General features: G+C 36.9%; 1 protein-coding gene across 4 annotated transcripts in view; it reads left to right on the top strand.

Annotated features, from left to right (window-relative positions):
• The window catches only part of NAV3 (neuron navigator 3), a 314,982-nt gene that overhangs the window by 255,800 nt on the left and 33,405 nt on the right, over positions 1 to 25,777 (top strand). For 3 of the 4 annotated variants that reach the window (XM_081125420.1, XM_081125418.1, XM_081125421.1), the window contains 5 exons: positions 7,469 to 7,552; positions 16,326 to 16,437; positions 23,529 to 23,650; positions 24,638 to 24,658; positions 25,361 to 25,533. In XM_081125420.1, coding sequence (XP_080981546.1) covers positions 7,469 to 7,552; positions 16,326 to 16,437; positions 23,529 to 23,650; positions 24,638 to 24,658; positions 25,361 to 25,533 — 512 coding nt within the window. The remainder of the gene's footprint in view (positions 1 to 7,468; positions 7,553 to 16,325; positions 16,438 to 23,528; positions 23,651 to 24,637; positions 24,659 to 25,360; positions 25,534 to 25,777) is intronic. The other variant, XM_081125419.1, reaches the window with a different exon arrangement.

The following is a 25,777-nucleotide window of genomic DNA, read 5'->3' as shown; positions in this document are numbered from 1 at the left end:
CTGGACAGAGCTTGACATAGCAACACTGAGCAGGTGTAGCCCCCCTGGGCATGACTTGAATAAGTGAGATTTTTAAGATGAAAAATTAGGGTTTAATAAAACTTTCACAGTATCTAAGTAAATTATTTCACTCACAATGTATTCATTTTAGCATTGTATTTGAATTTATCCTTTCAAGTTTGTGGGAATCTAATTAATTTTGAATTGATTATATTTATGTTTTAAAGATGTTAGGTGATTCATAAAATTATAGTAGGTTTTAGAGAATTGTTTGGGCAACACTGAAAGAAAGCAGTATTATGTAACCTATATTTTGTGTCTAAGTATAACTCTTTAATGGTTCAATAGCAATTGTAAATTTTATACAATAAACTACGTGTATGGTGATATAAAACACTCCTGTGTAGGTTCCTAAATTTGTACCGAAAGGACATATTACAATGCAGATGCCAAAACACCCTGGGTTGTGTGTATCTGCAAAGAGGAAGGCTCGATGATAGACTCCGTGCATTGAGTAGTCAAGATACTTACGGATGTCCTGAATGATTATTCAGGGTTTTATTTTATTTCAAAATGTCTCTTGTATGGACTTATATATTCAGATATTGCAATAATAAGTGGCTGCTATACATTATGGAATTTGGGCTTTTACACAGTAATTTTTAAACTATTTCCATTTAAAAAGTAATACATGCTTGCCCTGGCCAGTGTAGCTCAGTGGGTTAGAACATTGTTCTAAATACCAAAAGGTTGTGGGTTTGATTCCTCGGGGCCCATACCTAGGTTGCTGTTCGATACAAAGTTGGGGCATGTATCTCTCTCTCTCCCCCTCCCCCCCTGCTGTCTTTAAAATCAGTAAACATTTTCTTGGGTGGGGATAAATAAAAAACTCCTTTTTAGAGAAGTAATGCATGCTTATTTTATTAAAAAGAAAAAAGAAAATTTTAGAAATGTTTAATAAAAAAGACATTATTTGTTTTTCCCTCTGATACTCTCATTCCTGTTCATGGTTATTGGTTTCTTGTGTTTCCTTTCAACATTCTTTTATATACCCATGAACATAAATACACAATACACACTTACAAAGGCTCACACACACACACACACACACACACACACACACAGAACCTAATTCTAACATAGGGGAACAGTCCTTGGGGCATCAGCTCTTTGCTTTTGTTTGGAAAGGGAGCCATCATTTTTAAATGATGTTTGCCGTTGGCTACCTAACACTTCTGCCCCAGCCCTGCATGCCACACTGTCTTCACAGTGTTTTCACGAGTTTGGAGTATGTATCTCAGCTGGCATTGATCTGACCATCAAAAGGTAAAATTGGTGGTTGTGCTGAAAAGGCAAACTCACTGTTTTTATGTATAAAGCACAGGTATACAAAGGGTATATAAGCAGGTATCTAGCATACCTGTGGCAGTAAAATGGCATGGAGAAAGGGGGTAATTAGGAAAAAAAAATATCTATACTCTCTTCCTAGAGGGCAATAATGAAAAAAATGTAAGAAACACAGATTTAGACGAAGCGGTGCCAAATAGATGATTTTGTTTAAAAAGTCTAGCCTTAGAGAAAAAGTCCAAAGATTTCCAGCTTCCCTAATGTATATCTATATTATCACTAGTAGTACAATTTTACACATGTATAGGAGCTTAAAATATATCCTATTTTGCATGATCTTTTTTTTTACACCATAAAGCATTTTAGAAATCTTCTCATATCACCTTAGACCTACACGGAAAAACCTGCTCATAGCAGATTTATTTTTTAATAATGGAAAAAGAAAATGGAAATAACCAAAGTATCCCTTAATAGGCCCATGTATAAACAAATTGATGTATCCATATCATGGACTGCTACTCAGCAGTAAAAAGAATGAACCTTTGCTACACACAACTTGGGTGGATATCTCCAAGTTCACTCTAAGCTGAGTGGAAAAGCTCAATTTCAAAAGGTCACATTCTATATATAATTCCATCTGTATAACATTCTAAGGACAAAATTACAGAAATGAACAGGAGCTTAATGGTTGCCAAGGGTTAGGGGCGGCGGTCACCTTTCTCCCTGAGAGGTGGGTGTAGCTGTAAAAGTATATAAATGAGAGCTTCGTGGTGAAGAAATGGTTTTGTATCTTGATTAAGATGGTTATTTCATATGTGAATCTACATATTTGTATCCATATTGAATCCCTGGTTTTGATATTTCACTATAATTATGTAAGATGTAACCACTGGGAAACTGGGTGAAAGGTGCTCAGGTCCTCTTAATACTCTCTTTGCACCTTCTTGTGAATCTATAATTATTTCAAATTAGAAAAATAAAAAAGAACACTGAAAGATCTACCACAATTTTTTAAAGAGATGTGTAGTTTCTAATTTCTTACCTATTTCAACCTTATTTCACCATATAGTGCTTCTTTACGTTGTGATATGCATTGTGAAAGTTTATTACCATCGTATCCATTTATTGCTGAAAATGACAAAAGATGAAAGAGAAAAAAATTCAGGTAGTGAAGATACACATTATTGTCTATTCTTCTACAAAGAAGTTTATTAAAATTCACTGTTTATGTAAATATCTCAGTAGCTGAGAACTTGTGTGAATGAGTGCATCTATAAATGTTTATAAAATAATTTGAATGTCAATCCTATGTTGAACATTGTAATAGTATCATTATAATTACAAAGAATGGAGTCTTGCATATTTATGTCCATTTGTATTTTTAAGGATATAATCTCCTTTATACATTCAGAAATCTGAATTATTCACAAGTTACCTCTCTACTACAAATCAGGTTGAACTTTAGCATTTGGTTTATTAAAATGTCACTTTAGATGCCCTAGACCATAATAGTCATGAAAGGATTTAGTTAATGCTCGAGTTTTCCTCGGTTCTAAGAACTACTACATTGAAATTTCATTCAGTGTGTTTTACTTCACTGCCCCTGAGTTAATATCCATTGATGTAAGTAATAGATACATATATTTTTAACATATGTGCACAGAAATTAAATTAATCATAAAACTGAATAAAATTATTTCTGAATAGAATTTCTTCAACATAAGTTAAAAAAATTAAATCTTGTGTAGTTTCCATTTGGACTTAGAGATAAGCCTTTTATTTATTCATTTATTCAGACTACAAGTAAACATTGTTTCCTGAATTTGGGGTGTGTTTCATATTTGATGTATCACGTGCTTGAACCTGGCACGATTACATTTATATGGATCCACATAGTAATCCATGTTTCACTGTTTAAACTTGAAACTTCCATGCTTCTCACTCAGAGGCTTTCTGAGCCCTTTGTTAAAGGGGCGGTGGTCAGGCAGAAAGGTATCCAGCGAGCTCACCTCTCAGTTGACTGGCAGAGTCTCGCCTCCATTCAGCAGAACGCGCACTGAGCCCCCCGCCCACTGCAGACGTTCCCTGAACAGAGCTGCAGAAAGCCCTGGGAAGAGTCTTTGTGAAGCTCTTCCACTAGGATGTCCTTAGAAGGCAGAGAGGGCATGCTGGCAAGCGCTATTGCCTGGCCTTCCCTGAATCAGTACCCCACCAAGGAACAGAGAGCGGCCAGGAGCCCCAGCAGCAGAGGCAGCTGTGGATGTGTGGTCACCCCTGACGGCCAGCCCGGGGCCCTCCCGCTTCTCGCCCACACCGCCATGCAGCCAAGTCAGGTGGGAGGCGTTTGTTTGTGCTTTAATACATGTTCTTGCACATCTCAGCCCTTAGATAATTTGGAAGTAAGCACTAAGGCTGGTTATTACTACCATTTTTCAAAGGCATCTCTGAAGGCACTTTCTTTTGCCTTTTCAGCATGTAAGTGTTTTAAACAATAATCTCTCAGGTATTATTTTGTTTTAGGATTGTGTCTCATTTCTTTGCTCTACTTCATAATTTTGTATAATCCGGCCGTTACTCTTGCTTTTCTGCATCTCCTTTAAGAGAAAACCATTTTGCACATACTAACTACGACAGACAGTGAAGAGCCAATTATGTACAGTAAAAGAAATGTGATACCATGTTTACGATAGTTTCAGAATCATTTTTAGTTCATCTAACTATGGATTTTCAAATGTAAAGTCATATCCATCATCCTTTTCATCCTCATATTAATATATGTACAGAGTATTTTTATTTGGTTGACAGGCTGTCACTGAATTCTAAATGAACAAATGCAATATAGGGATTCTTCATAATGATGTTTCATCTCATTATTTAGTAGCACAATAATTCTCTTTGCATGCCTATTCAGATTATATTGTGTGGTTTCAAAACTAAAAATAGTATGTGTTAATATTTTCCCTTAACTAATATTCAGCCTTGTCTAATTTACTACCTTGACAGACTCCACCAAACACAAGTTGGAACATATTCATCATCATATTGATACAGTTTTACTCTGGCTTGAAAATTATGCAACTGTTAAAAGCCAGAACCAAGTAAACTATGATTAACAGCCCTCCTAAAAATCCACAGTTTTTTAAAAAGTCATCATTTTATGAAGTTTTTCAGACAAGATGTATTATCCTATAGTTTGATCAGTTTTATTTTCCATTTTCTCTCCATTATGGTGAAAAAAATGATCCCTGGTAGTTTCCCTTATTTGCTTCTGGTACTCCCTTTCCATGAACCCGATTGGTGAGAAATTTAACCTTTCATTACCTTCAAAGTAACAAAGTTAATCTGATAAACTAAGCCAAAGCAACATAAATTTAAAGCAATATTTCACTAACATATTTTTAACGTATTTTTCATTGAGAACAATGTGACTCGAATTAAAATGTTCCTTTGTAACCAGTTTTCTTGTGAAAATGCAGAGCAATTTTCCAAAGACTGAAAACTGACATTCTCGTGGGGAATATTTTGTATTTACTCACAACTACAAAACATAAGCAATGTATTTGTACAGTATATTCTTCACAGCCTTGCTTGCTTTGTCATGTTTTTAACACCCATTGAACTGATAAAATATGCACAGAAAAGTATAGGAATTTTCTTCAAGTTTGTATATGCAAGGACTTACAGTCCAACAATTAAAACGTATAATTCTTTGGGAGAATTAAAACTTTGCAATATTAAGCAGAATCTTGCATTTCTTTTAGTAAATGTTAACAAAGGTATTCTGCCAGAATTTTCAGTATTTTAAAATAAAACAAGCAATTCTAGCTTTAGGGTATAGTAACCCATTGTCAGGTCATAGTGGGATTATTTCTAATAGTCTAAACTGAAATCAGCACAAATGGTTATCATGGCCAAATATATTATAAATTACACAAAGCAACACTTTACAGCAAAATCTAACTCCTGCTATACAGCACAGGGATGAATGTGAAAAGCAGGATGTTAAGGAAAAGATAGCAGTCATACACAGAAATCCTGCCATTTGATTCCGCTTGAATGTTTTCATAATAGGCAAAGCTAAAACATAATTTTTAGGGCTGTAAGCTTATGTAGCAAAACTATAAAGAAGCAAGAAATAACTACTACAACTGTTACAATAGTGCTCATCTTTGGGGAAAGGAGAGGAGATGTAGTGGGGGAGGGGCAAGGGAGGGCCCCTAGGGTCTTCCAGTGCCCTATTTCTTGACTGGGCTGGTGCGTGCATGAATGTTTACTATGTGGTAAACCAGTGAGCTACATATTTTCATTTTGTTCACTTTTATATGTATTTTTACAATAAAAAAAAATGCACAGGTTAAGTATAGGAGAAAGTGGGACATGACCTTATGTTAATTTCTGAGGGTACTAAGTCTGATGTAGTAACATTCCTTGTCAATGAAATCATTTTAAACTGTAAGATAATATTCCTTTAAAAAAAACAAAAACAGTGTTATTTATCCTTCCCTGACCAGTACCGTTCAGTTGGTTGGAGCGTCATCCTGTGCACCAAAAGGTTGCAGGTTCAATCCCCTGTTGGGGCTCATGTGAGAGGCAACGGATGGATGTTTCTCTTTCACATGGATGTCTCTCTCTCTCTCTCTCTCTCTCGCTCCCGCGCCTCCTCCTCTCTCTGAAATAAATTTTTTAAAGTGTTATTTATCCCATTAAATCTGCTAACAAACCTTTGAGTGTAATTCTCAAGATGTGTGCGTGTATGAGAGGAAGGGAAGGGGGAAAGCAGGAGGAGGGAGTCGAAAAAGACTAGAGTCGTACTGATAGACGTAAGATCAAAAGATGGGGCCTTCTCTACAAGTTACCTTGCTCTCTGCACTAGTGTCAGGAAAAGAAAGGCCGCCCAGCAAAAACTTAGAGCTTGAAACAAAGACACCTTTGTATCATGATGCTAATGGAAGGGACTTGTACATTCTTGCTGTTGCCAATAATGGAATAAACTCCTAGCTGCCACTAGAGCTGCCATAAACTTGTAGTGCCCTAACTCTTGGACCCCCAGCGATCCACTCGATAATAGGCACCTCAGCCTTTCAGCTCTGCTACAGTTACAAGGTGATGCGTTTTGAGTCCTCTCTCTTTTTCCCCTCAAAAAATTAATCTTTGGCTAAGGATTGCCAAACTGTTACCCACACATAGTTTATTATAGATGTAGGTTACATCCTTTTAAGGTTGATCAGTTTGAGATCACATACCTGGAGTTCTGCCTCCAGCCACCGTGTAAGAATGCAGCACGTCCTCACGCTTAATATTTTGTGGGTCAAGCTATTGCAAAATGGCATGTTAATAAAAACTGGCCTATTTTAGAGCTATAATTAGATTGCCCAATACTTCATCACAAGACTCACAGCGATCTGCTGCGATAGGTATAATTCTCTGAGATTTAAAATAAAACCGCAGAGCCAGAAAATTAATGTGAAATAAAATAGGACCAATTATTATTTCTCGCTGGCCTACCTATACTTCCTTAGTTGAAGGGAATAAAGTAGAAATAAAAGCCCTTTTATTGAAAAGAATTTGGAAAGTGAAGACAACTCTTTTCGATTCAGTTCTTTGTAAGTAGACAAAGGAAAGATAATGGTATAGCTTTCAGCAGATGTCTGACACTTGAAGGAGAGTGTCATGAGAGTCAAGGAGTTAACAGTATCTTCAGAGGTCACAGTGCAGGTATAAAGATGAACATTTGCCCATTGACTATCGCTCTGACCTCCACTTGGGATTTACGTCTAAAAATGTGGCAACTCAGAACTCTTTTCAGCATTTTACATGTCAAATCCTCCACGATGGGCAAGCTAGAAGGTGTCATTATTTGCAAAATGCCATCCCCTTTCAGAAGGTGAACTCACATGAAATGTCATGTCAAGAGACTGAAACACCGATTTTAAGCTGAAGCCTAAAAATGATAAATGAAGATTTGTGTTCATGGAGAGACCCCATGGAAAGCTGACGGTGATGGTCGTGGTGTTTAAAGAGTCGGAATGCCTGAAATTAAGCATTTTGTAAAGTGAAGCATTTTCATCCATCCATATAAGTTTCTGACATTGGACATCTGTTCCTTCCATTTTGTTCACAGGCTCACCTCGTAGCAGCTTTTGAAAAGAGTTTAGGGAATATGACTGGCCGACTGCAAAGTCTAACCATGACAGCGGAACAAAAGGTATGTCCAGGAATTGCCACTGGGGCTTGAAATAAGGCAGCAAGTTGCATAGGATGTTTAAACATTACCCGAGATGCCGCTCCTTAAAAATAATACTGCAGAGCATCCATCCTATGCTAAAGTGGAACAATGACAAGGTAATGGCTTTTCTTTTCAGATTTTAGTCTAAGGATTTATGATTCAGGCGAATCCATATCGGAACACACACACGCATATGCACACACATACAGTTCTTTCTAGGTAATCTATTATTTTACCTCTGACTGTAACTATTAAAAGAATACCCGCTACTAAGAAAGAGAAATAATTGTAGAGGAAGAGAGAATATTTTAGGGACAATTTGTTATGCATTTGACACAATGGCGCTCTGACAATAATGTTCACAAATGCCATGCAGAAAGCCTGTGGCTGAGCTACCCACGAAGAGGGCCTGGAACAGATGTTAGGATTCTACAAACTAGGGGATTTACATTACAGCTCCTATGGGACAAGAGACAATCCTGTATAATTCTGCAGTAAAAAGGATGAGTTGGCATCTGGGGATGCTGTCTTTTAAGTAGAATTAAGTTATACCAAAAACTTTAAAGTAAACGTGAAGGATTTTATGAAGTAGAAAAAGGAAAACTAAAAAGAAACAGCCCTAGCCGGTTTTGCTCAATGGTTGGAGCGTTGGCCCGCGGACTGAAGGGTCCTGGGTTCGATTCCAACCAAGGGCACATACCTCGGTTGAGGGTTCCATCCCCAGCCCCAGTCAGGGTGCATGAGGGAGGCAACCAATTGATGTGTCTCTCTCACATGGATGTTTCTCTCTCTCCCTTCCACTCTCTCTGAAAAGCAGCGGAAAAAATAGCCTCAGGTGAGAATTAAAAAAAAGAAAGAAAGAAACAGAGAAGTTAGTTCCCAAAGGCAGAAATATCAACAATTCCACACTTCCTAGAAACAACCTGGGCACTTTCCATTTGATGACCAGTAACTTACCTCTGCCATTCGCTTGGTGGCCCTAACCTGAGTCTTTGGATGGGTGTCAGAGACACATGAAGTCTCTCAAATTGTATGGAAATAGTTTTAAAAACTGCATATGTGTATAATGTGAGCAGATGTCTACAGTTTTCATCTAATTCTCAAAGAGATTCATAATCTAAGAGGTTTGGGATATTTTCAGAACCACTATCTATAGGGGTGGCTTCAATTTTGTCTTTAGTTCTATAAAGTGTGCCTTTAGATTTAAAAAACTAGCATGTATTATCAAGTTTGGTCAGTTTACCATTTTTTAAGTTAAAAACAGAAACACAAACCAGAATGAAGAGCCCAATTAAACCAAAAGAGAAAATCAGATAGTCCTATAATTGCCTGGCATAGTTAGCAAACTGTGTTCTGTTCACCCTTATCTCCCATTCTCCTATTTCATGCGTTTCTCCTGCCCCTGAAAGAGGACACTGCCCATTCCCGTCAAACCTGTTCTGCAAGGGAAGATAACGTGCTCCTTTTGAGCACTTAAATTTTATCTTCATCTTTTTGGATGGGGGTTACCTTCTACCACTTCACTATGTAACTTAAGAAGTCGGCAAACATAATTACAAGGCCTTTTAGGACAGCTGAATGGGAAAGAATGGAAACCTTAGAGCTCAGGAGGCTGGAGCGTGAATCTCAGGGGGATCTCTTAAGATTAAGCTGTGGAATCTTCCTTTTCTGACCCTCACATTCATTATTTTAAATTGGGGCTTAAACAACTACTTTGTAGAGTCATTATGAAGAATAAGGGAGATACTATAATAATGTCACATGCAGTGGGTAGTCAATAGCGGTTACCTTTCTTTACATATCTCTACTTTTTTCCCTTTACAAGTGTAAGAAAAACAAATTCATCATTGGCCATATGCCCAGCATATTGCTGGAAATCTTTAAGAAGTTAAAATTAATATATTTTTGTCCTGGCTGGTGTGGCTCAGTTGGTTGGAGTGTCGTCCCATGCACCAAAAGGTTGTGGGTTCAATTTCTGGTCAGGGCACATACCCAGGTTGCAGGTTTGATCTGTGTTGGGGTGCTTACAGGAGGCAACTGATCGATGTTTCTCTCTCACATTAATGTTCCTTTTTCTCTCCCTCCCTCTTCCTTCTTCTCTCTAAAATAAAATAAAATTCATTAATTAAAAAAATTAATATGCCCCATTTTCCTTCAACTCTTTTTTTATTTGTAAATAAAAAATCTCATAGAAATTTGAAAAAAATATGCTGGTTTGTTAATTTATAATGCCTCTGAATTATGCCTGAATACTTTAAGATACATCTCCATAACACAAGGAATGTTATAATTTATGTGCTCAGTATTGTCATTATTCTTGGAGTGACACTGGTAAATCTATTAAATTTTCTCAGAGGATATCATGACGTCTGAAATCACCCCCTTTTTTGTTTAACTTATTGCTCTTCTAATTGCAAGCTGTACACACACAACATGCTAGTAACTAGCTTGTTAATCTGAGATTTATAACTTGCCTATTTCCAAGTGGTTTTGATTTTTTTCTTCTTTTTGGAGATTCTTATAAAGTTCATTGCAATATGTGTAGCACAACTCGGTGACAGAATCAAGTGAAGTCCAGTAGAGGAATGTATCTAACAAGATAGCAGAGCCTGTATAATGACTGCCGCGAAGCGCCAACTGACTTGCATGCGAGGGACACTAGGCACAGAGCGAGGCCGCTTGGCATCCTTAGCTCTCATTCTCCGAGCAGAACATAATTTAGATCGAAGAGACAAGCATTTCGGCACTGAATTCAAGAACAAATGTATTGTAAAGTTTCTCAAATTGAGGTCATGGAATAACAAAAGACAAAATCACTGTTCAAATAGGCATTTCTCTAAAGGCTGAGGGCATAACATTTAATCACATTTCAGTAAAGCCATTTCTCCAGGGAGCTGAGATAAAAGGGTATATTGCTCTCTGGTGAACCAACAATCCTGAGGAGAAGATTAGAGAATTCAGAGCAGAGGTTTTGAACCTCTGTTCCCGGAGTTCCATGGTTTGTGCAGTGTCCATCTAGTCATTTACTCAAGTTATACTGAATTTCTACTCTATGGGAGGTGCTGTTCTAGCTACTAAGATTCATATATATATATATATATATATATATATATATATATATGCATGTGTGTGTGTATATATATGTATATATGAGTGTGTGTGTGTGTGTATATGTATATATCTCCATGCGCACATTGTTTACATCCTATTTTGTAACTGGTTATAATGTAAAATAGAGTTTGTATTCTAGTAAGGGACAGACTAAATAAAACTATAGTTAAAGCAAGTGAAGATAAGCACCCCTGAAAACTTTTAAGCTGGGAATGAGCAAATGGGGAAGCAAGGTAGGGTGCTAACACATACAGAACCAAAGGCTGGCCCTGGCCGGGTAGCTCAGTTGGTTAGAGCGTCATCCCCATACCCCAAGGTTGGGGATTTGATCCCTGGCCTGAGCACATATACGAATCAACCAATGAATGTGTAAGTGGAACAACAAATCGATGTCTCTCTCTCCCCCTCTCTCTCCCTTCTTCTCTTTCTCTAAATTCAATAAAAGCAAACAAAAACAAAACAAAAGGCCAAGGTGGCTAATGCTCTTGGTTGTGTACTTAATAGAGAAACTAATCTAGGACTCAAGGCCAAGTCTTCTGGCTGGTTTGGCTTCAAAATTTGATTATCACAATCTGATGGCATTAATAGTCTGAAAACTAAATCAAAATTTTAGTTCCCTTTATGCACCCAAATCACTTTCTTGAATAGCGTCCTAAAATCGTTCCTTGTTTCCAGAAGCCAAATCACACTGATTTTCTTGCCAAATTTATGTGCCAGAACACTGCTTTTATAAGCTTACAGCCTGGTAGGAAAGAAAAGCACATGTATGAATAACTCAGGAGGCAGAACATTTGGGGGACAATTAGAGCCTAACAGCTCTGTGGCCTGAGAGCTCTCACAGGGGACCAGGGCATGTTCACACTGGTTTCAGAGCAGAGGTGACGGAGGAGCCTCCTCAGGCTCTGGGAGGGTGAAGAAAGTTAACTCAGGGGACATGGAGGCCTGGATGTCGTAGAGGAAGGAGCACCATGAGCATGAGCAGCCAGCAGGGAAGTTATTGGAGACATTAAGGGAAAAAGCAGGAATGTGGAGGAAAATGTGGCACTGAGGCTAGAAAAATGTTTAAAGAATCTGGTCTTTGGAAAACAAGGAGCCATTCAAAGGTTTTTGACAGTAGACTAACATGATAAAAGTTAATGAAAATCCACCTAGCAGCATTTTCCAACAGCTTAGCAGCATTCCCAATAGCCACTAGAAGACCCCTTGTCATATCATTGTAAGTCCAGAAGTAGGATGTATGTCAGTAATACTAGCTGGAGGGTGAAATTCTCTCTAGAAATTGCCTCGGACTTAAAGTAAGGCTCAACATATTGTGATAGTGACACAGTTTGATCAAGAATTTTACCTGGATTTCAGGTTTTTCCTTTACTGGCGCTTCTCCATCAAGATTCTTTCAAAGAATTAAGACCGAATGCCCTGAGGCATCTATTATATGTAATGAAATAATTTATTTTCTCTGTATCTAGAGGGGTACTAGCTATGTACCATTTTTTATCAGAGTTGAAAAATCATTGGTTAGAGTTTTATTTTCTTGTAGAATGCCAGATGAGTAAGGCTGTAATATGAGTCAACAAAATAGCAAGAATTCTGCAAATCTTTATTTTTATGATTTACAAATCTATGTTTTTACAGAACTACTGCTAAATCTTTGCAAAATCACTAAGACCCTCCCCACTGATAATTAGAAGACTTTCAAATCAGTTCCCTAGAGCTGCATTGCCACAGGTAATTAGAACATACATTAAGGTGGGCTAGGTTAGTCTTGTTAGAAGGTCAGAGTGATGGAGCTCAGATATTGATCCTTATATAAAGTCTAGGGATTGTTCTTTCCTACCTCTGTGAAACTATTTTTTTGAGCAACTATATAAATAGAAACTTAAACCTTAAAAATGAGAAAATTCAAAGCCAAGCCTCTGGAAATAGATGTCAAAGCTAAAATTTTGTAGTCCAAATGGGTCTTGACATACAGGCTCAGGTTAAAATATTTTTTTATCAAGAAGTATTTTAAAAAATTTATTAACAGAGTCATAAAATACATTCATTAGTTAGTTGTGGATTCAGGTTACTTACTCTACTGGGATTTGGAGAATTTTGTTTGTTTTGTTAGAACCAGGGCTAGCCAGGTTCTTTCAGTAGAAAACTGCATGATTCCAAGCCATGTACAAAGGGGTGGGGGAGTGTGATATGTTCAAAGGAACTACAGCTCAATAGTGTGATATTAACTGAGTGCCAATGTGAGGAAGCAAAAGACAGGTTTGGTAGAAATTTGTAAGAGCCTGGCCTAGAAGGTCAAGTGGGTTGATGAGATTTGTTACCAAGCTTGTGGGATACTCAACAAGGCCTGTGTCGAGGAGAGATGTGCAGAAAGGTCAGATATAATTAGGAAATCAAGTGGGAAAGAACACTAAGCAAAGCTAGTTTTATAACATGATGTCTGATCATTTTATTTCTAAGCATTTCAAGTCTGGCCTTCATAATTTGTTTAGCCTCAGAAACACGTATAAAACAGAAGAGGTGCTGACCCCATCCAGATTCTTTTACACAAGAAACTCTAAAGGAAAAGTGGAATCCTACCTAGTCAGCAGGTGTTTGGGGCATCATCGTCTTGAATGGCTCATTGTAGATAAATGAAATTTTATTTTTGGTTCTCCAGTTTTAAAATATCACTTGGCCTTTAACAGTGAGGAAGGATATTTAAAGCAAAGGGGGAAGATCGTACGGAAAGACTCAGAGAAAGATGGTTCTAATTGGAGTGATGGTGAAAGTAGGTCTCATCTGAAATAATAAGAAGGAAGGAAGTTTTGCATATATGGAGAGAGAACTTGTTCAAGCTTGCAAGGATTTTCAATGTAGAACTTAACTATGTTTTTAATTAAAGAGGGTGGAATGTTTTATAGGTGCTTGCTTAGACTTATAAAGCTGTCCTAAAAAATTACTAATATGAATTTGGCTAAACTGATAGATGTGATTTTCCCAAGTTGTAGAATGGATATATTTCGTGCCTAGTTATTCTTCCTTTGGGTTTTTGTGTCACACTGCAGCCTGCTAATATCTGTTGTTTTTAAAAATATACTTAATATTAGAAAGTGATCATTCTTCTATGTCATATTAAACATAATTTTCTAAAAAGGCAACATTTGCCCTGGCTGGTTTGGCTCAATCGTTAGAGCGTCGGCCTGCGGACCAAAGGGCATGTGCCTCCGTTGCAGGCTCGTTGATCCCCAGCCCTGGCTGGGGCTCATGTGGGAGGCAACCAATCGATGTGTCTCTCTCACTTCGATGTTTCTCTCTCCCTCTCTTCCACTCTCTCTAAAAATCAATGAAAAAAAAAAAATCCTCGAGTGAGAATAAATAAATAAATAAATGAAATAAAAAAGCAACATTCCCTGAATATTCCACTTCTAATCTTCTCAAAATATTTCTAGAAGAGATTTTTGTAGAAAATATTAAAGTTTTGACACTGAAATAAGTCAGCTAACTCATAAAATTAAGCAATTTTTAGACATTTACATAGGATCCCATTTCCATTTTCCCTCTTTAAACCTAAAGCCATTATTTTAGCAGATTCTTCATTTTCAGTGTAAGCACTATTGATTTTAAATTCAAGGATGAAAATCTGATTTCTCTTAATATTTACATGCTTCCCAGTCTATAGGTTGTAAAATTACGATTTGAATTATGTGATTCATTAAGTATGCACCATAGATATCTTTTTGTGAATAAATTTCTGGTAAAAGCAGAATGAATTTTCAGTAAACATTGTATCTCTTGGAAAGTTTATTTTAAATAGAAAGTAAATTAAACTTTGGTAAACATTCTGTTACTTGTTGGACAGGGACAGAATATAGACAGAACTTGGAGAGACTGAGAAATTATGATGAATTGGATCTGAATTTTGTGTATGACATTGGAAACTTTCCACAAACATGATCATTTTTCTTTTTCATAAATAAATGCAAATGAAACTGCAGTCAAGTGTTTGAAGATCTATCTGTGAATCCAGGAGGTTGTATTGATTTTTCATTATGACATTCTTTGACTTTTAAGCTATTAGAGGTTTAAAAAAGGGTTTTCTTTTTTTTTAAATCTGTCATCTGTTAGAAATATGTCAGGTATCTAATGAAAATAGATATAGGATGCACCAGGTATCTATTCCAAACCTGGATATCATTTCAATTAGCATCATCTATCTTTTTTTTTAAGTGTGTAAGGTTAGAATAGTCACTGGACATTTCCACACATGCAGCAGTTCCCTACAAAGGCAGTTGTCATAATCCTACTTTTTTGTAAATTCTGGGAGACCTCGAGTAGGAATAAACTATTTACCGTGGAATGGAGAACCCAAGCCTGATTCTTTGGCGTTCTGCCAGAGATGTTAGAGAAAATGATGAATGACAAATATATTACCAAGGCATTCTCCCTCTAAGACGCTGACAGGGATTCTAATTTTTAGGATCGCCATCACTGCCAAGAAGGATACTTCTTGTTTTTGAGCTCCTGATAGAAATATTGCCTATGCTGAAAAAGCACTCTCGGTGTGTTTTTTTTCTTTTCTGTGTTATCTTTCTCATGGTGAGTCATATCTGGCAAAATAATTTACTTAAACAAGTGTGAAAGTTTAAATTTATACAATGATTTTCCTTGAGGCATATCTTAAAATTACCTAAATTCAATTAAAAAAAAGAATGTTTTATAAAAATGTGATTCTTAAACTTTTTTGTAATTTAACTCTTCTTTAAGGACTATATATTATATATATTTCTATTCACTTTTTTTAAAATTCCTGTGTTGCTTTGGCTTGGTGAAATTGGGCCTTCATACTAAAAATTTTATAGTATGAAAAGTATCAGAATCTAAAATGACCTTGATATGCCAGCAGAATTTAATAAGAGATTACATTTAATAGGAGTGAGTTATGGATGAGTTCCAGGTTTTATACTTGAATATAAATAATCTGCCCCCCAAGTGCAAAATACATGAGGCAAAATGTGAAATCACTTATTTGACAAAAACTCGGGGTTTCCAGTTGACAGTAAATGCAATGTGGAGCACCCATGCGTACTGATATGTAACTATGAGGTTTGACCACAGGTTGTATTAATAAGTTGGGTATAAAATAAGCAATGTGATATCATGCTTTATGTTGTACTGGTCAGCTCTGGGTGCCACCCTTTGAGAAGAATAAGGACTTTTCAGATCATATTTATAAGAAATAACCAAGAAAAAAATTTTTTTTAAATTCTCCTTTACATTTAACTAAGTAAGAAACTGTCAGATACAATTCGACAAGGTCAGCCAAATATCCAAATCTCCCAGGACATTCACAGTACATAAAATCAAACCCCTTCGCCCGACCAGTGTGGCTCAGCGGTTGAGCATCAACCTAGGATCCAGGAGATCGTGGTTCGATTCCTGTCAGGGCACATGCCCGGGTTGCGGGCTCCATCCCCAGAAAGGGGCGTGCAGGAGGCAGCCGATCAATGACTCTCTCTTATTGATGTTTCTATCTCTCTCTCCCTTTCTCTGAAATCAATCAATATATATATAATAAAACCCATTTGATAGTGAATTTCAAACAACAGGGATGTGTTTTTTTTTTCTCTCTCTAAGTATTAAAGCTTCTACATTGTTTGTTTTACAGGAATCTGAACTCATAGAACTAAGAGAAACCATCGAAATGCTGAAGGCCCAGAATTCTGCTGCCCAGGCCGCCATTCAGGGAGCACTGAATGGTCCCGATCACCCTCCCAAAGGTAATTTAGAAATACTGCCATTTTGCATTCAATATATTAGTCACCTATTTTATCTACTGATTGGAGAAGAGCTGCTTTTGCTCAGTGACACTGCTTTTGATAATGAGTAATTTAGTATTAATGTAGTCAGAATCTCAGAATTCAAGAACAGTTGCTTTCGTTATCAAATAATTTTTAAATTTACCTTAGGGAATTAGCTTCTATAGTTATATATACGCATTTCTCTTAGTTTGATTTGGTGAAGGTGGGGATGGACAGTTGGTTAATACATTCATATCTGACATCAAGCAAAACAAAGCAAGTAAGGTGTATGAAAATCTAGATTTATATAAAAAAATAAAATCAAAAATCAAAATACAGCCCTAGCCAGTTTTTCTCAGTGGTTAGAGCATTGGCCCATGGACTGAAGGACCGCATGTTCCAGCCAACTGCACATACTTCGATTGCAGGCTCGATCCCCGGCCCTGGTCATGGTTTGTGCGGGAGGCAGCCAATCGATGTGTCTCTCTCACATTGATATTTTTTTTCTCTCTCTCCCTCCACTCTCTCTGAAAAGCAATAGAAAAAATATCCGTGGGTAAGGGTTAAAAAAAAAAATCAAAATACAAAGTAGTGGGTATGGGGAGCAACTCATCTTAGGGGTGAGGGCGGTAAAAAGGTACACTTCTTGCAGAGAATTTTAAAACAGTAAGACAATGAACTAAAAGTTGGTCGCTTTTCATTATTATTATGCTTCAACAATTCTAAGCAACAATAAAATAATTTTCTCTGCCACCATCCTCACCCCTTAGTTTTCCACTGAAGGAAAAATGCTTCTATATTAATATCTTGGTTTTCTTCTTTATGTAAGTTCCACTGATTCATGTTCTAACTCTTTTCCATAGCATTCAATATGCTCACCTCTTTACTAGATTAAAAATGCTTTCCTAAATTCTGTCATCTTTCTTCCCATTTTCAGATGTATTCTGGGAAATTTTTATGGAAACTTTCAGTGTCTTCAGCAGGCAGTCACACTTCAGACCACTGGAACGTTGCCTCTCTTCCTACCACTCCACCAAAACTGCTCCCTTCAGGATCAATAATGGCAGATATGACATTAAATCCAGCAAAACATTTAAAATTCTCATTGCATTTGACATGCTAACAGCATTTGATATCAATGCCCATTCCTTCCTGCTTGAAATGTTCATTTTCTTCCCTAATGTTCATGACTTCCACGTTCTTAGTTTTTCTTCTGCTTCTTTGACATCTCTTTCAAACTCTCTCTTATAGGTTCACTCATTTGTATCCATTTGTTAAATATTGATATTTCTTAAGACCCGGTCCTAAGCTCTCTTCCATTATGATTTTTCACATTATGATTCTCTGCATCCTATCTAAAATTTTATACAAACTCATCTAGTGCTCTAGCTTTAATTGCCATTTATGTGTTTTCAATTGTCAAATTTATTTCTTCAGTCTAGGCTCATCTCTTGAGTTACAGATCTGTATATACAGCTCCCAAAGGGAGAACTCCATTTGGTTATCTTTGGATGTCTGTGCGTCACTGTAACTCAGCATCTCCACATTTGAAACTGTCACCTTTCCCTCTTGCACCTGCTTAGCCTTCAGTGTGCCTCGCCTTAGTCGATGGCACCCTTCTTGTAGCCAGAACTCTAAGTGTTACTTATAAATCTTCCTCTCTTCACCCAATAACTGCCAAGTTCTGTTGATCCCACCCCTTAAATATCTCTCAGATCTGTTCCCTTTTCTCTGACCCTGCTATCAACATCCCTCATCTCTTCCTTACGCCAGGACCAGAATCTCCAAAAGCCTTCCTGCGCTTCATCTTACACCGCTGTCCCCTCACACTGAAACTAGAGCAGCTGCCCAACAACATACATCTACAGGTATCCCGTACTGCCTTTAGGATGAAATACAAACTCCTTAACCTGATGTAATCTCTCTTCATAAGCTTCATTTATTCAACAAATATCTATTGGTTACCAGTTGTGTGCTGGACACTGTTCTAGACTCTGATTTTTTGTCATATTGCATATTTTATATTTCAGCAACCCTGAATGTCTTCCAATTCTTCAGAAGTTCTGTATATATTCTATTTATTCAACTTGGAATATTCTACCCTGTTTGTGAAGCATAAAAACTTTTTGAGACCTTGCAAGAATTAACCTAAATATGCTTCCTTGACCCTTAAACTGGGTGAGGTTCTCTTGTGATTTGTTTCTGGAAATAGCTGTACTTCCCTATCAAAATTTCCATTATACTTTGGTACCTTCATTGATGTAATGTTCTGCCTTTCCTGATCTATGATAGGATGGTTTGTTTTTTTTAATCCTAGTGGCTATGTTGATAACTTGCCTATAAAAGGGGTTTATTCAAATTTTATAGAAAAGAATAATATAATTAAATTTTTTTTAATTTAAATTTTAGGAAAACAGTTATGTAAAATGAGATATACTTAAATTGAAAGACAAACTAGTTCTCTAGGGGCTACTTCTGTTAAGAATTTAGCAACTTTCCATGTGGGGGAGTTGATTTATGTGCTGCATGCAAAATTACTGCATATTTAAAGCTTATCTTGGAGCTATAATAAAGCAGCTTATGTTCTAAATCTTCATGTCGTAAATAGGTCTAGAAGGGATTTAAAGAGGCTTAATCGTTTCTTTAACACAGTGCAAGTAACTGAAGTGAAACTTTCTGGAAGGATTTCTTTTTATCTTAGGCAACAGGTAGCTTACTGTATCTACTGGAATTAAAAAGTTGGAATTTCTTGGCTCAAAAATATGGGGAGGGTGCCTAAAGTAAACAAAATGATAACAGTTAATTTTCAAATTGACTGTCAGGAGAGATTACAAAATAATTTTACAGGATTTGAAACTAATAAAAACAAATAGTAATAAAGGGTTGAATGTATATAGAATATTTAGATTGTGTTTCTATAATATTAAAACTCAACATTAAATTCAATGAACACAAACTTGCTTACTATATTGAGAAGCTACACAGTCAGTTGGACTTATGTATGTCTCCTAGGGTAATTAAGGTGATTAGTATAGGCTATAAGTTTGTATTCTTAAATGATATTGAAATTTCATTTTTGAGACTTTTAAAATCTTTATGTCAGGTAAAATTTTAACATGTAAACTTAAGATATGTATTTGGAATGAGGCAGCACTTTTGTAGACAGATCAAACTATGGCAAAATCACATAACAATTTATAAAGTTATGTTAACTTTATACTTTCTCTATATTTGTGCATCACATTTATTAACAAAACTTGAAAATAGTAGCAGTCTATAATGGAATAAATTTACTTATTTATTCCCAAACATTATTTGAGCATCTGCTGTGTATTAGGCACTCTGTTTAATCTCGAAATATGAAGATACAAAAGAGAGAGCCCCTGTACTCAAGGGCTCACAATCCACTCCAACAAAAGGTAATTTATGTATATTATATGTAACAATTATGGCTTTATAACAAAATAATTGCTGTAAGGCTGAAAGGTAAAGGTAATGGAAAATGTTATTTATATTTTTTGAAATCCACTCTGTTGCTTTTTAAGTTACTAGCTCTGTGCATAAACATGGAATAGTTTTTCCTTAAGATATACCAAGTATGCATGGCCAGCGTGGCTCAGTGGTTGAGCATTGACCTGTGATCCAGGAGATAGCGGTTGGATTTCTGGTCAGGGCACATGCCTGGGTTGCGGGCTCTATCCCTAGCTTGGGGCGTGCAGGAGGCAGCTGATCAATGACTCCCATCATTGATGTTTCTCTCTCTCTCCCTCTCCCTTCCTCACTCTGAAATCAATAAAAAATATATTTAAAAAAAGATATACCAAGTACAATTTGACATAACATATATTAAATTGTGGTCAACAGTAAGTACTTTTTAGGAATGTTAGGCAAACATAGTTGTGTTGAATAACTAATAAGAATAAATTTATGCAACAAGAACTTATTGATGGCCTACTACATATAATACACTCTGTACAAAGCCCTGAATATAAAATGGTAAACAAAACAGACATAGTCTCTGTCTCCATCAATTTTTAGTCTGTAGGGGAGCAGAAAGTAAATGATTGTTATGATCGCTGGCATAGGTGACTGTGCATACCCAAGTAGTTGTAAGTTCTAAAATAGGTGAGAGCCCGGCCCTGCGTGGCTCAGCGGTTGAGCGTCGACCTAAGATCCAGGCGATCAGAGTTTGATTCCCGGTCAGGGCACATGCCTGGGTTGCAGGCTAGGCAGCTGGTCAATGACTCTCTCATCAGTGATGTTTCTATCTCTCTCTCCCCCTCTCCTTTCCTCTCTCTGAAATCAATAAAAATATATTAAAAAAAAAAAAAAGATTAACAATTGTCTTAAAGAAAAAAAAATAAAATAGGCGAGAATAAGTGCCATAGAAAGTGAGGACACTGGGGAACCCACTAGAGGAGGCATAGTCAGCAAAGGCCTCTCTAAGACAGCAACACTTAAGGGGAGATCCAAGGAATAAGTACCAAGTCATATTGTAAATACCAAGAGAGGAGCATTCAAGAAGGGTCTTGAGAAAATAGATTAGTGCCCTTAGGAAACTAATATAAGGAAGGTAACAAGTGAAGGTAAAATAAGTAGAACCAGGCTGGAGAAATAAGTACTGACCAGATTACTGAGGGACTTTTAGGCCATATTTAGGGGTCAAAATGGGTTTTATTCCTATTAAAATGGGAATCTATTGAAAAGTCTTAAGTGAGGGAGCCATGATGAAGTTTTTCCTTTGAAAAGATTGCCTAGCTACTCTTTATAGAATGGCTTGAAGGTGAGTTGGACAACTATTCTTGCTGTGGAGCCTGTAAATGATGGTGGCAGTTTGACCTGGACAGTGGTGGTGCAAAGGGTGGGGAGTGGAAAATGAAGGAGGAACAAGCACATAACTGAAATATATACTTTGAAAGTAAGCTTGTCTGTTCATTCAAAGAAGCGTCTCTCTTTCCTCCATCTGGTCAACCATTCTTTACCTGTCTCTGTGATGTTCCATGTACTGAATCAAAAATTTGTAAGCACAAGAAGGGAATAGTTAGGGAAAAGTAAAACGCATTACCTTCATTCTGTGATACTACTGAAATTATGCCTTTGCTGATCGTTATTGGAACATAATTAATACCTCCAAGGACTATTTTTGACCTATGATTACAAGAATTTACCTGTCTTTTTAAAATTGGGGATTAATCGAAGTCAAATATAATTTATTATCTGGATGTAATAAAAACTCTGGAATACTTAAATGCTTAATACATCTGCTCTATTTGTGAAAGCCATTTATTAGGCAAAAACTAGCAAAACTACATCTTGTTCAGAAAAGCTTATAGCCAATCACAGAAGATATTTACAACACAAGTAAATGCCTACGCACAGATTTCTTTTGCTTATTCATATAACTTCCATATTAGTTAAGAGATATTATGCTCTTACTATTGAATCCAAGTAGCACATATACATACCTGAATTTAGCTTTCAGCATTGATAATGTTTTTGGCATGCAAACAGTAAATGTTATCATTATTTTAAAACATACTTTTAAGAGAGAAAACTCTAGGGATTCTGAAAAATAGCTCTAATTTTTCCCTCATATAAAATTTGTCAGCATGTTATTATCTTAATGGAAAAATTAAAGTGCTTATTGGTGTGTATGTATATGAGTGTAAGGATGGAGATATGTATACATATATTATATACCCACATGTATACTCATTTATTATACGTTTTAAAAGTAACCAGTTCCAGTTTTATTGGCATGGGTCATTTACTGGTAAATCAGTCAACTGGGAAGCTTTGATTTTATCCTATTATTTCTATGGAAACTTTTTGAAATCCATATAGTAATTTCCATTATCTTGTAAGTTCCACTGAGATTTTTTGTTTGTCTAATTTTCACTGATGCCAATTATAATATAGTAATTGAAATAGCCTAAAAGCAGATTTGACCTTAAAAATAATTTTATAAACTCTTAGTGTCTCCACTAACACTTAGTGTCAGTTCACTGTAAGTAGATAAAACTTCGATTTTAATTTTAATAACTATTAATAAATCTGATAAGCTGATTGTATGGAGTAAGTCAATATCTTCAAAAAGTGATTAAGTATAAAATGCTATCCTCTTCAAAATATGTAACTAGAGAATATCACATGCTTTTTAGAAATATGCAGAGGTCGTATACATGGCAGTTAGCACAACAGACATTAGACTCAGTCCAGGTCTCTGGTTGGCTTCACTGTTTTTCAGCTAAGTGACCATGGGAAAATTGCATTTAGTGATTAAACTCATTTCAGGGGTTTACTTTAAGATTAAAACTAGATGTTCCTTGGGCAGAGTAAGCACAGAGTAAAAGCTAGCGTTATAATCACCTGTTGTTATTGTTACTGTTATTATTGTTCCAAGTCATCAACAGGAATTTAGGGCATGGTGGAATGTCTTCTGTTTAATTCACAAACGCGCTCTACCCGCACCTCTCTCTTAAGGCTCTTCTCCTCACTCTCTCTCTGACTTTGGTCAAGTTACTTGACTTCCTTGCACTTCAGTTCCTCACCTGTGAGATGAAGTGCTTATTAGATGACTGCAAAGGTTTATTTTGGCTCTAACATGGTATGATTCTATGAAATGGAAAGTTAATATATTTGGTTTCAGTAACTTTATTCAAAGCACAAATATTAAAAAGACACAATTAATTCCCATGCTATTTCCAGTTTCCATTTATTCCATAAAACTAATTATTTGAAATAAATCATTTTGGAAGCACAGTTTGATCCAGGTATTCAGTAGAATCGCTAGCATAGCATTTCATTTTTGGACAAAACTCAGAACTTATTAAACTAACAGTGCTAGAGGCTTATATGAGATTCCCACTGAACCTTAATGCTGATAAGCCCATTAATTAAAGCAAATATGGTCTCACGCTATTAAACTCATAACACCAAACTGCATTGAAATGCTCTTACAAAGCCACGTTGACTTTTATTAGCAGACCACCTCTCAGAAAACCCAAATTCTTATTTGTTCTGAATTAAAGTCTTTATGAGCAAACGTGATCCTCTCTATCTGTCGCTAGATCTCCGCATCAGAAGACAGCATTCCTCTGAAAGCGTTTCTAGTATCAACAGTGCCACAAGCCATTCCAGCATCGGCAGTGGTAACGATGCTGACTCCAAGAAAAAGAAAAAGAAAAACTGGGTAAGCCGTCATCAGTCCCGGAGTTCCGGGGCTCAGTGTTGCACGGCGAGGCAGGCGTTTTCCTCTGGGGCGTTAGAGATGGGCAGCGGGTCATCGAGAGGCTCATTCAGTGACCGGCGCTCCAGACGCCGCGCTCGTCGCCAAAATTAGGGTGGCATGGTGCTGAAGAGCACGTTTTAGAGTTGGGGCTAACCTTGGGTTCGAATTCCTGCTCTGCCACTGTTTGAATCTCGGGCTGGTTACTTCACCTTTTGTGAGGCCTGAATGATCTCGTCTGTAAAAACAGGATAATTAATACTGACTTTATAGGGTTGTTGTAAAGAAAAATAACGCCTGCAAATAGATGACGTAGAGTAGGGGTTTATTGTGCAGATGAAGAAGAAAAAGATGATGACTGATGATGATTATGGTGGTGGTGGCATGTTGATGGTGATGGTGTGGAGGTGACAGTGATGATAATGGTGATGGAGGAAGGGAAGAAATGGAGTTGGTAAAAGGGAAAGAAGAGCCCTTGAAAACCACCCCACCCTTCACGTCAACAGGGCTTATGGTGCGAATAAAGTTTCACCTTGTAAGAAATCAACTACATTAATGTCTGCTTTATTATTTTTTTTTACCAAGAGAATATAGCAGGGGTATAGACAGGCAAGTTAACAGAACTAGTTTGCTAGAGATAGTATTTATGATCATATTAAGCAGTGGCTAACAAACTGAGGGGAAGATGCTATTACTGCAAAAATGTTTAAAAACAATGGAATAAAGGGTTTCATTTAATACTGTGAAACAAAGGTAGATTTTAAATAAGTACAGCTCTTGATGAAATCCAAAACATAACTGTCAGAGGATTTTACTGGTGTGCCTTCTCTAAATAATGAAAGAAATATCTTTTTTTGTTTTAAAAAATGTTTATGCAGGTAATATTTTAAAATACTGATCAGCCTTCATTCCCTTGATTTGTAATTACACACTCTTTCATGTTTCTGCAAGGTGAACTCTAGAGGAAGTGAGGTGAATATAAACCGTGGACAATTTGGCATGCATTTGTAAAAACACCCTACCTTGGCATGAATGCTATTTATTTTGGCAGTAGGCTTTTATACCTTTTAAAAGCAGATTACCTTGTATGTCTTTTCTTTGTGTCTTTTCATTTTAATCTCAAATTTTAAAAAGAAAAAGTAAAACCATTTTCTGAATAGAGCTGTAGGGGATACCAATTCTGGTTTTGAATAGTATGGGGACTGAAAATTTGAATAGAAAAACCACAGTTAATGAAGTGTTAGGTGAATTTGATTTAATTTTGCTCTTTAAGTTCATACTGTCAGCAGGACAGGACTTGATTGTAGCGCTAAAGTGGCCATTTAAAACAAATTGCCTTGAAGAGAGAAGCATTGGGAATGAAATCCCTTCAAGGTGCTTAGTTTTAAATGAGTGCTCTGACAGCCATGCCCTTGACCCTGCACTATTTAAAAGCCTCCCATGTTTGCGCTGCGCTGGATTAATACAAAAATAAAACAAAAACACAAAACACGGTATCTTTTTTTTTTTTTTTTTTTTTTTTTTTTTTAGCAATACTGTGCTGCAACTGTTAATACTCTGCTTATACATACTGACCCCAGGCAGTGGCTAGGATGGCACCTGCAAACTAACGCCCCAAAGCAAAATTCCCCAAGAGCAAATAGACAGGAAAGGTAATTTCTGTCTTTTTTTCAGCTGAGAAGCTCATTCAAACAAGCCTTTGGGAAGAAAAAGTCCACCAAGCCTCCTTCCTCGCATTCGGACATTGAAGAGCTCACGGACTCATCCCTGCCAGCGTCCCCCAAGTTGCCCCACAACGCTGGTGACTGTGGCTCAGCATCCATGAAGCCCTCGCAGTCCACCTCGGCGTAAGTCACTCCCCCTGGGGAATGCCGTCCGAAGCAGTTCCTAAAAGCAGCCTCAGGCCCAGCCCATGCTTGTGGCCTGAAGGTCAGCAGGCTGTGTGTCGCACTGTCTCCACACCAGTCATTTCAGAGCTCCCTTAGATCCTCAGGCAGCATTTGTTGCTCTTTTTTTCATCTGTTAGAATTTCAGTGTTTCTTGATCTCAATCTCCACTTTTCTAAGTTATCATTTTCACTTCTTTTCCCTT

Source organism: Miniopterus schreibersii, assembly GCF_964146895.1.
Source record: "Miniopterus schreibersii genome assembly, chromosome: 2".
Lineage (NCBI taxonomy): Eukaryota > Metazoa > Chordata > Mammalia > Chiroptera > Miniopteridae > Miniopterus > Miniopterus schreibersii.
Note: the sequence above shows the minus strand (reverse complement) of the source record. Positions and strands in the feature narration are given on the sequence as shown.